General features: G+C 38.5%; 1 protein-coding gene across 10 annotated transcripts in view; it reads right to left on the bottom strand.

The window, feature by feature from the left end:
- The window catches only part of SLC9B1 (solute carrier family 9 member B1), a 157899-nt gene that overhangs the window by 126582 nt on the left and 18817 nt on the right, over nt 1-12500 (bottom strand). For all 10 annotated transcript variants that reach the window (XR_011378326.1, XR_011378328.1, XR_011378327.1 and 7 more), the window contains exons 5-7: nt 10381-10551; nt 8395-8537; nt 6163-6290 (exon numbers count right to left, since the gene is read on the bottom strand). Coding sequence is in view for 2 of the 10 variants with exons in the window: in XM_051819537.2 (XP_051675497.2) it covers nt 6163-6290; nt 8395-8537; nt 10381-10551 (442 nt within the window). In the remaining 8 variants the exon portion in view is untranslated. The remainder of the gene's footprint in view (nt 1-6162; nt 6291-8394; nt 8538-10380; nt 10552-12500) is intronic.

The following is a 12500-nucleotide window of genomic DNA, read 5'->3' as shown; positions in this document are numbered from 1 at the left end:
TCATAACAAAAAAACCTTTACAAGATCGAGTACAGAATGAATGTACCCCAACACAAAAAAGTCAATCTATAACAAACCCACAGCCAGCATCACATTGAACAGTGAAAAGATGGAAGTATTTCCATTAAACTCTGGGTCCAAACAAGGATGTTCATTCTAGCCCCTATTATTCAATATAATTCTGGAAGTTTTAGCTAGATCCCTTAGGCAAGAAAGAGATATCAAAGTGAGACAAATTGACAAAGAAGACTTCAAATCATATCATCCCTGTTTGCAGATGACATGATCTTTTATATAGGGGAACTTTGCCAAATTCTTTCATGATTTATAATAGTCTCTTAGTGGAAATTTAAATTGGTACAACCACTATGGAAAACAGTATGGAGATTCTTCAGAAAACTAAAAATAGATCTACCATATGACCCAGCCATTCCACTCGTAGGAATATATCCAAAGGAAATGAAACCAGCATATGAAAGACTTACTTGCACTCCCATGTTTATAAAAGCTCAATTAACAGTAGCAAAGATATGGAATCCAGTTGATGACTGGATCAAGAAAACATGGTATATATTCCAATGGAATGTTACTCAGCCATAAAAAGAATGAAATCCTGACATTTGCAATAAAATGGATGCAACTGGAAGTCATTATGCTAAGTGAAATAAGTCAGATGCAGAAAGATAAATATAATATATTTTCTCTTACTTGTGGATGTTAATACAGAGTATAAAACTGTGTGGATGTCAAATCATTTTGTATTTAGTTATAAATATTATTTCACTGAATTATGCCATGATACAACATACTCTTCTTTCCCCATTTAAAAAAAAAAGAAAGAAAGAAATACCAGAGGGGAGGAAAAGTAAGGACTCTTGAGGTCCTAATAATGTTGTGTTCTTAGTTTGTGTGTTGGTTATAAGAGTGTTCAGAGGGCAAAAATTACAAAATATACAGACTGCATTTCTTGGTTTGTATCCTGTAATTAAATAAAATGTTTAAATTAAAAAATACAAATGGCTAACAAATATATGAAAAAATGCATATCAGAAGCCATCAGTAAAATACAAATCAAAAGCAAAATGAGATATCACCTCACCCCTATCTGAATAGTCATTGTCAAAAAGACAGCAACTTGGGGCCAGTGCTATGGCGCAGCAGGTAAAGCTACTGCCTGCAGTGCTGGCATCCCATAAGGGCACCAGTTTAAGACCTGGCTGCTCCACTTCTGATCCAGCTCTCTGCTATGGCCTGGGAAAGCAGTAGAAGATGGCCAACAGTACAGATATTTCTTTCTAACTTTCTTTTTAAAATTTATTTATTTATTTAAGAGAGAGAGAGAGAGAGAAAGAGAGAAGGGGCTTTCCATCTGCTGATTCACTCCCTAAGTGGCCACAAACTTCATCTGAGTCTCCCATGTGGGTAGAAGGGGACCAAGCACTTGGACCATCTTCCAGTGCTTTTTCTAGGTTATTTACAGAGAGCTGGATTGTAAGTGGATCAGCTGAGACATGAACTGGCGCCTATATGAGATTCTGGCATTGTAGGCAGAGGCTTTACTTGCTTGGGGTGGTGATGCTGGCCCCAAGATTTCTTAAAAAACTAGAGATAGACTGTCATATAGTCCAGCAATCCTATTCCTGGGTATATACTCAAAAGACACAAACTCACAGTTTCAAAGAACTCTACAATATTTATAGCAGCATTGTTCACAAAATATGGAAATGAAGGTGTCCATCATCAGATGAATAAATGGACTAAGAAAGCGTGGTGATACAATGGGATACTATACAGGTATAAAACGAAATTGGGTCATTTGCAGCAAAACGGATGGCATTAGAGGGCATCATGTTGAGGGAAATCAGCCAGACACAGAAGGTAAACCACATGTTCTCCCTTATATGTGGAGCTAAAATTAAAAAAAAAAAAACAAAAACAAAAAACAAAAACAAAACTTCAGTCTAAATATAGAATGCTGATTAGTACAGGCTAGGAGGGGTGAGAGGTTTAAAAGGAATTTGAATTTGAATTAATAAAAAACAGGGAAGTTGGAAGTGGTTCATTAATTTTGGCTAATACACTATTATGAGATATTAATGGAGAAATTGGATGGGGTAAATGGGAACTTATTATTTTACTACCTCACAATTCTTGTTTTGTAAATTTAAAATTAACATTAAAATTTGGAAAATAAATACATAAATGATTGAAAACAGATCTAAATTAATTTGAGCAGCAGGGAGAAAGAAAGGGAAGACAGAGAGAAAGAGAAAGAGAGAAGTAATGAGAGAAAGAAAGCAAGAGAGAGAGTGAGCTCCCATTCACTGGTTTTACTCCTTACATGGTTACAGGGGCCAGGCTGTGGTGGGCTGGAGTCAGGAGCTGGGAACATAATCCCAATATTCACTCAGGTGGCAAGAACCTGATTACTCGAGCCATTACTGCTGACTCCAAAGGGCTGTATTAGCAGGAAGCTGGAGTCAGGAGCCAGAGCTGGAAATAAACCTAGACACTCCAATATGAGTGTGTGATCATCATAACTGCTAAGTTAAATGCCTGTTCCAAGATCTCACTTTTAAAATCGAACTTAAAAGTAAAATAATATATATAAATATTTCTTAATAAACATATTTGTGGCCATGGGTAAAAAGGACATTTTGTGTGACACATAAGAATGACATTAAAGACAAATTTAGAAAAATCCAATTACATTTGAAAAACTATTATTAAATAAAAATAGTTATAGTCTGCTTTTTACCCCCCCTTTTGATTTTCAATTTCCAAGGTCAAGTGCATGATTTTAAATATTAACTCTTATTTGTTGGTGATAATACACCCTTTTAAAAACTGAAAAAAATTTATCACAAGTAAAGTTAAATATCTAGTGACATACTAGGACAATATATTTGCAATACCTATAATATATAGATTGTAAAACAGATATAATCAATAAGGAAGAGAAGAATAACTCAAAAGAAAACCAGCCAGATGATATGAACAGGCTAGTCAAAAGAAAAATCAAAAGGATAAATTAAAGCTTATAAATAATAAAATTTAACTAAGTGAAAACAACAAACAAATACCATCTTTCATTTACCAGAATGTAAAAAATTCCTAAAATTTGATAATATCAAAAATTTTGAAGGATTTGAAAGGCCAACAAGTACTCTTTTTTTTTGACAGGCAGAGTGGACAGTGAGAGAGAGAGACAGAGAGAAAGGTCTTCCTTTGCCGTTGGTTCACCCTCCAATGGCCGCCACGGCTGGCGCACTGCAGCCGGCGCACCATGCTGATCTGATGGCAGGAGCCAGGTGCTTCTCCTGGTCTCCAATGGGATGCAGGGCCCAAGCACTTGCGCCATCCTCCACTGCACTCCCTGGCCACAGCAGAGAGCTGGCCTGGAAGAGGAGCAACCGGGACAGAATCTGGCGCCCCAACCGGGACTAGAACCCGGTGTGCCGGCGCCGCAAGGCGGAGGATTAGCCTAGTGAGCCACGGCGCCGGCCACAACAAGTACTCTTAAACTCTGTTGGTGATGTGTAATGTGATCTGTTGAAGGCATCTGGGCAACATTTATAAAAATTGAAAGTGCAAATAATCCTGGTAACTATTATAGACAAACTCATATTTGAATAAAATGGAAAAATAAGATGCTATTTGCTATAACATTGTAGATAAAAATCTGGTTGTGTCATTTATTATAATATTACACAATTAAAATATCTACATGTTTTAAAAAGATAAATCTTAAGAACGCTATGAGTAAAAAGAGAAAATTGTGGCCGGTGCTGTGGCTCACTTGGCTAATCCTCTGCCTGCAGCGACGGCACCCCAGGTTCTAGTCCCGGTTGGGGCACTAGATTCTGTCCCGGTTGCTCCTCTTCCAGTCCAGCTCTCTGCTGTGGCCCAGGAGGGCAGCGGAGGATGGCCCAAGTGCTTGGGTCCCTGCACCCGCACGGGAGACCAGGAGGAAGTACCCGGCTCCTGGCTTCGGATTGGTGCAGTGCCGGCAGTAGCGGCCATTTGGGGAGTGAACCAACAGAAGGAAGACCTTTCTCTCTGTCTCTCTCACTGTCTATAACTCTGTCTCTCTCTCTCTCTCTCTCTCACTGTCTAACTCTGCCTGGCAAAAAATAAATAAAAAAAGAGAGAAAATTGTAAGGGAAACATTCTCTCATATGATTTATATAAAAATGCAGAAATAACATTTTTTTCCTGTGTGCTTACGTATAAGTTGGAGGAGATCCTTTAAAAAAAAGTTCATAGAAAAATGTGTTTTAGTAAAAAATTATGCATGGATTTCAAAATGTTTTTTGCATCAAAAATTTTATCTTTTAATTCAATTTTCACAAATGTCTTTGAGTTCCCTATATATATTATATATATATTTATATTTATTTATTTATTTGACAGGTAGAGTTACAGACAGTGAGAGAGAGAGAGAGAGACAGAGAGAAAGGTCTTCCATCTGATGGTTCACCCTCCAAATGGCCGCAATGGCCAGAGCTACGCTGACCTGAAGCCAGGAGCCAGGTGCTTCCTCCTGGTCTCCCATGCGGGTGCAGGGCCCAAGGACTTGGGCCATCCTCCACTGCACTCCCGGGCCACAGCAGAGAGCTGGACTGGAAGAAGAGCAACCGGGACTAGAGCTCAGTTCCCATATGGGATGCCGGCGCTGCAGGCGGAGGATTAACCTAGTGCGCCATAGCGTCAGCCCTGCCTATAGATATATTTTAGAAGTATAGAATTCTTTTTAAAGGCTTAGAACAATAGTGTGAAAATCATGACATCACTTTGGGTAGAGTATAGGCACTAGAATTTGAAGATACAGGAAAAGACACTTTATTTTTATCTAAAGTTCTAATTTTTCTTTCTTTCTTTCTTTCTTTTTTTTTTTTTTTTTTTTGGACAGGCAGAGTGGACAGTGAGAGAGAGAGAAAGGTCTTCCTTTGCCATTGGTTCACCCTCCAATGGTCGCTGCGGCCAGCGCACCGTGCTGATCCGACGGCAGGAGCCAGGTGCTTCTCCTGGTCTCCCATGGGGTGCAGGGCCCAAGCACTTGGGCCATCCTCCACTGCACTCCCTGGCCACAGCAGAGAGCTGGACTGGAAGAGGGGCAACCAGGACAGAATCTGGCGCCCCGACCGGGACTAGAACCCGGTGTGCTGGCGCCGCAAGGCGGAGGATTAGCCTAGTGAGCCGCGGCGCTGGCCTAAAGTTCTAATTTTTCAACAAATAAAATGTCTTTAGATATTTTATAATGAAAATTAATTTTAAAAATCCACTGGATTTGGCACCAAGTATGCAATGGATGACCTTTGCTGCAAATTTCATTGGAATGGATAAGTTGAGGCAAAAGTTATTATTTTTTTGACAGGCAGAGTTAGACATTGAGAGAGAGAGACAGAGAAAATGGTCTTCCTTTTTCCGTTGGTTCATACCCCAAATGGCCACTACGGCCAGTGTGCTGCACCAATCCGAAGCCAGGAACCAGGTGCTTCCTCCTGGTCTCCCATGCGGGTGCAGGGCCCAAGCACTTGGGCCATCCTTCACTGCCATCCCAGGCCACAGCAGAAAGCTGGATTGGAAGAGGAACAACCAGGACAGAACCGGTGCCCCAATCAGGACTAGAACCCGGGGTGCCGGGGCCACAAGCAGAGGATTAGCCTAGTGAGCTGCGCTGCTGGCAGAGGCAAAAGTTAATTTTGAGGAATCTGGATATTAACCAATTGTAGAGCAGACAAAAACAGATGAAGCAGTGAATCTAGGAGAAGATTTTTTATTTCTTTTCTTGTTTTTAAAAATGAGAGAGTTTTATTTCTGTGTCTATCTCTACATAAACTCTTTCTCTCATACAAACAGTATAGAAGAAAGAGGCCACTGGATAGGTTACAATATACAGCCATGTAACAATACAGAAGAGAAGGAATACATCAATGAAGTGAATTAACTTCACTCTATACATTTAGGGACTATGAAGGTTTGTCAAAGATATGATAGATTTCAGACACAGCTATACTTTTGATCAATTAATTTCCATGGTTTTCTACCATTGTGAAGAGAACTTTAACAAAGAGTCTGTCTCTGTAATATTTGACTTGTTCAATAATTTAACCTAAGAATCCTTAATATTTTCATAGGGAAAAATGAGAAAAAAATTACCCTAATAGAAATCCCCATTCCCAGGGAAGTTTCATAATGAAGTGGGAAAAAACAGCAGCTGAACAGGCTTCCATGATACACGGACCCATGGACAGTCTTAAACAAACTCCCTTCAAATGCTTCAAAGCCTGAAACAAAAAAGGTTACATTTAGATAAATTTTATAATGACCAACAAGAAAATTATTTAAGCAAATATGAAATATAGAGCCTTTTTTGAGTAAACTAAATTTACTAAAACTAAATTTCATCTGACCAGATTGTTCCTATTGTATTGGTCTTAGAGCTCTAATACTCAAACAGCTCACCATGGGTTGGATTACAAACAGTTTCACATTGTATAAAACACTATTACATTTTATTTATTTGTTTTTTAAAGACTTACTTATTTATCTGAAAGGCAGAGTTATAGAGAGGCTGAGGCAAAGAGAGAGGTCTTCCATCCGCTAGTTCACTCTCCAAAATGGCCACAATGGCCAGAGTGGGGCCAATCTGAAGCCAGGAACCAGGAGCTTCCTCCAGGTCTCCCACACAGGAGCAGGGGCCCAAGGACTTGGTTCATCTTCTGCTGCTTTCTCAGGCCATAGTGGAGAGCTAGATAGGAAGTGGAGCAGCCGGGACTTTAACCCGAGCACATATGGGATGTCAGCACTGCAGGTGGCGGCTTTAAATGCTATGCCACAACGCTGGCCCCTAAATTTTAATTATTAAAAAAGATTCATTTCTTTGTGATTAAATAATTACTTCTACTTTCCCTAATATATGGTATAATGATAATATCAGTTAATTTTGGAAATAAACTGGTTAACTTATTACATAGAAAATACCAGTGTGTCAAAAAGAGAAAAATCATTTAAAAACTGCATAATTAACTTAAAAAGGGAGAAGTCTTCCAATCTTTCATGGTTCAAATTTTCTACCGGAGAACTGAATAAATTATCACTTGATTTAATTACTTATACTTTTGAGATAGTATTTCCATTAAACCCATATATTTGCCGCACTTATCTGACTAGCTCTTACATTCATGAACAATCATCTTGAAATTCACATAGATTATGATCCCTAGATTGTAATATTTTAGGAAGTCTTTCAAAAGATTAGTTTTTGCCGGCGCCGCGGCTCACTAGCGGCGCCGGCACACCGGGTTCTAGTCCCGGTCGGGGCGCCAGATTCTGTCCCGGTTGCCCCTCTTTCAGGCCAGCTCTCTGCTGTGGCCACGGAGTGCAGTGGAGGACGGCCCAGGTGCTTAGGCCCTGCACCCCATGGGAGACCAGAAGTACCTGGCTCCTGCCATCGGATTAGTGTGGTGCACCGGCTGCGGCGCGCCGGCCGTGGCGGCCATTGGAGGGTGAACCAACGGCAAAAAGAAGACCTTTCTCTCTGTCTCTCTCTCTCTCACTGTCCACTCTGCCTGTCAAAAAATAAAAATAAATAAATAAATAAAAGATTAGCTTTTACAATTATTCAAAAATAATTAAGATCATACATTTGTGGAGTAGTAATGAAACAAAAATATTATTGAAATTCTTAATTTCCCTAAAAAAGAAAAAAAAATCCCCTTACAGAGGGAACTAATTCTTAATTAACTGTAAAGTTCTCCATAAAACAGTATACTACTAATAGATATGCTATATTAGAGACATCTGTATCTGCAAATCACTAAAGATGATCTTGGGGCTGGTGCTGTGGTATAGCAGGTTAGGCTGTGTCCTCTGATGCCAGCATCCCATATTGACACCATTCTGAGTCCTGGCTGCTCCATTTCCAATCCAGCTCCCTGCTAATGGCCAGGGAAAAGCAGTGGAGGATGGCTCAAGTGTTTGGGCTCCTGCCACCCACGTGGGAAACCAGGATGAAGCTCTTGGCTCCTGGCTTTGGCCTGGCCCAGTCTTGGTTGCTGGGGAGTGAACAAGCGAATGAAAGCACTCTCTCTTTCTCTCTTCACTTGTCTCTCCCCTCTCTGTGTAACTCTGGCTTTCAAATAAATAAACGAATAAATCTTAAAAAAATGATTTCAAGTAGAGACCTTCCTTCATAGCAATTTCTCTTCATATCAGTAATAATGTTGGCTGGAGATAGAACTAAGGTGCAGTATTTCTGGAAAGTCTATTCTTTAGCCTAGTTTTGCTTACAGACTCCAATTGGAACAACTATAATAAAAATTCTGCTTCTTTTCTCACCACTGCCTAATATTTGAAATAACTTTAATCAAGTTATAATTGCAAATCTACCTTTGCATCAAGTCCAAGCCCTGCTCGTATAAGGATAATGGTAAGCGCAATGTTTCTTAAAGTTGAAGACCATGTGTTATGAATTTGGACATGCTTACTGATGAATGGAACATTCCTGATGATAAAACCAGCCAGTAACATCCCTTAAAGGAAAGAAGATACAGTAAGTCTGATTTAGTTCATTTTTCTAAGTGAGAAAATAAAAATGTTTAATTACTTCTCTTCAAGAACACTGTCTCTCATTGCTTTGGTGAAAGGCAGGTTACATAGCAGTAGTGGAGATAGAATAAAAAAGGAATGGAGATAAGAAACACCACATTCAAATGAAAATTTAAATCTAATTACTGAACACAAATAGGCAAGGACAGGAGTGGGGAGAATGAGCTGGAATGGCCAGATAACGGAACTCTCCCCTCCCCTTTAGTAAGGCACTGGTGGGTTTTAGGCAGCAAGTGATATATTGAGTCTTGTGTTTTCTATGGGATGTTCTGGTGAATTAGAGCTAAAACTGGAAATGGACCTGTTAGAAGTCTATGCCCATAGTACATTCAAATGCTAGAAACAGTCTAAGCTGCAGCAAATGTAAAGATTTTGGAGAGGAGGAAAAAGATTTGATGAACACTTAGGAGCTGCTTCTAGGTGGGTATTACAGACACAGAAAGAGGGTTAGAGATACCATGTAGAGATTATCTTTACTGATTGTGCACTGAATAATTTAGATGTATTGATTACTTAGAAGATAAGAGGCATAGCTCACAAAAACTTTTCCACTAATTTTCCTTTGTTCAGCTGAAGACCTATAGGACAAAGGTGATGAAGAAGTATGGTATAGGGGCTGACACTGTGGCACAGCAAGTTAATCCTCCACCTGCAGAGCTGGCATCCCATATGGGTGCCGGTTTGAGTCCCAGCTGCTCCTCTTCCGATCCAGCTCTTTGCTATGGCCTGGGAAAGCAGCAGAAGATGGCTAAGTACTTGGGTCCTTGGACCGCTATGGGAGACTTGGAAGAAGCTCCTGACTCCTGGCTTAGGATTGGCATAGTTCTGGCCACCTGGGGAGTGAACCAGCACATGGAAGACCTTTCTCTGTTTCCTCTTCCTCTCACTGTCTGTAACTCTACCTCTCAAATAAATAAACAAAATCTTAAAAAAAAGAAATCTGGTATAATACAGTTGAGGCAGATGGTGTATCTGTGATTATACATTGTGGAGATACCTAAATAGGTTACTAAAAAAAAAATCATAGGACCTCTCTACAAAATTTGATTCTTGTAATTGTATTTGAGTTAGATTATCTATAGGAAAATTCAGTTTATTGTAAATTTTTCTCCTTCCATATTATACTTAAAATCAAGAACATCCTAATAAATTATAAAACAATAGGAATTATACATTGAAGATATGCAAATTATTTTAAAAACAGATTTTGAAAAAAAAATCTGTGGGTGTATGTGGAGAGATTAAATACAACTATAACAGAGCCCTCTCAGGGCCAGCATTGTGATGCAGTAATTTAAATCACTGTCTATGATGCCAGCATCCCATATGGATACTGGTTTGAACCCCACCTGATGCACTTCTGATCTAGCTCCCTTCTAATTCACCACAGAAAGCAGAGGATGATGGCCTGAGTACCTGGGACTTTGCCATTCATGTGGGAGACCCAGATGGAGTTTCAGGTTCCTATTGCAGCTGTTTAGGCAGTGAACTAGAACATGGAAGATTTCTCTCTCTCTCTCTCTCTCAGGTTCCTATTGCAGCTGTTTAGGCAGTGAACTAGAACATGGAAGATTTCTCTCTCTCTCTCTCTCTCTCTCTCTCTCTTCACACACTCACACACACACACACACACAAACAGTAAATGCATAAAGAAGCTATATAGATCATATTACATTAAAATATTTCTCAATTAATATACAGCTAGACTAGAAGATTTTCACAATTTACAGATAGTAACAAAGAAAAGAGATCTAATTATATACTTACCAAGAAGAGGTGGAAGTGGAGGCACTGAAGGTATTCTAATTAGTTGTAAAAGTTTACCCCCAATTATAGCACAATAAAAAACAATTAACAGTCCAAATAAATTTCCACCAGGAAGCACTGCAGGGCCTGAGAGTGACCAGGTTATACACCATATCATAAGGAGTATAACTCCTGAAACAGAAAAAAACTTATCTACATAAACATAGATACAAAAATAAAAAGAATTATATTTTATCAAATGTATAATTATACAATTATATATTTTATAATATAGTAAATGCATAATATATACATATTTTATACAACATATTCATATATTAATAGCCAATGTTATACAATGTACATAGTATAGATTAACATCGCTTACTGATATGGCTGAAGAAAAATATCTGCTTAAAAGACTTTCAACTTATTGGACAGATTTTAAAGAGAGTGCTTTTATTTAAGAAAACAGTTAAAAAACTATGCATTAATTCTTTAAATGGCTAAGAATTTCACAAGAGCTGGTATTGCTACTGGTAAAGCTGTTGCCTGCAATGCCAATATTCCATATGTGTACCAGTTCATGTCCTGGCTTTTCCATTTCTGATCCAGCTCCCTGATAATGGCCTAGGAAAACTAATGGAAGATGGTCTAAGTGTTTGGACCCCTGCTACACGTGTGGGAGATCCAGATGAAGCTTTTGTTTCATGGCTTTGGCCTGGCCCAGCCCTGGCTGATGTGGTCATCTTAGGAGTGAACCAGCAGATGGATGATCCCTCTCTCTGGCTGTTGCCCTAGCTATTGTGGGCATTTGATGAATAAATCAGTAGGCAGGAGATCTCTCTGTCTCTCTGCCTTTTAAAGAAAATAAATAAATAAGGAGGGAATAGAAAAAGAAAAAGGAGTTATGAAGAAAAGTGAAATAAAAGAAACAAGGAAGGAAGAAGTATTAAGGGAAGAATAAATTTAGGAGTAAGTAGTGCCTCAGAAGTCAAGGATAATGCTTCAGTAAGGAAAGAGCGTTCACTGGTATTAAAAGCTGCAAAGATCTTGGATAGGTATGCAGTCAGAAATGGCCAATGGATTTAGTTAATACACTTGATCACATTAAAATCAGAACAATTTCACCAATTATGGTCCTTTCCATATTCTAGCGATGAAGTATATTTACTAGCCTACATAGTACTTTATGCCTTGAATGTAAATACCAATATTGATTTACTTAGGACTTCCAGTTTAAAATCAAGAACTGAAGTATCTTATAAAATTCAAAGACATTTCCTAACAGTCACCAACAGTTTGCATGGCATCTCATCTACATAATAACTAATTTATATCCAAGCAATTTAGAAGTTTTTTTTTCACTTTTAAATTTGTTAATATATACAGAACAGATTTCATGAATGTCACAGGTGCAATTCTAAGGATACAATGATATTTTTCCTCCCTCCCACCCTCCACCTACCCTTCCTTTTTTTTTTTTTTTTTAACTGTCTGCAATATTGTACTTTCAATTGACTTTATAATCACAGGCTGAATGCTCCTCTAAAGAGCTTTACAAGTTAAAGGTAGCTAAATCACTGTTCTGCAGGGGGTACAGACAAGGGTTATTGACAACTATACTCTATGTTAGCTACAACCAATCAGAGAAAGCCTATGATGTTTGTTGTTTGGGGTCTGACTTATTTCACTAAGCATCATGGTGTCTAGTTGCATCCATTTTGTTGCAAAAGACAGGATATCATTGTTTTTCATGGCTGAGTGATTGCATATATGGAAGTTCCTAATAGTGCCTATAGTATTAATGCTCCTATTGAAGAAACCAACAATTTAATCAAGAAAAATAGAAATACGCACAAATTAAAATTATGTAAGTGCTGCAAAGAATTCATTGATCCTTGAAAGATGAGATTTTAATAAGCAAAGAATTAAGGCATGTTTTATTGAGGGACAGGCTGAACACATATACAGCAAGGTAAAGTCAAGAACACACTGAAAGGTGAATAAACCTGTCTGGTTGTAATAAGAACTTTTGAGAGGTAAGAGTAGAATGAAAATTAGGAACTGAAACATAAAGTACCTTGAATTCTGTAATAAAACTCAAAGTAAATAAATATGATGTAAGTAGAAATGATAGG

The sequence above is a fragment of the Oryctolagus cuniculus genome, chromosome 8 (genome assembly GCF_964237555.1).
Source record: "Oryctolagus cuniculus chromosome 8, mOryCun1.1, whole genome shotgun sequence".
Classification (NCBI taxonomy): domain Eukaryota; kingdom Metazoa; phylum Chordata; class Mammalia; order Lagomorpha; family Leporidae; genus Oryctolagus; species Oryctolagus cuniculus.
This window is presented reverse-complemented; position numbering and strand designations above follow the sequence as displayed.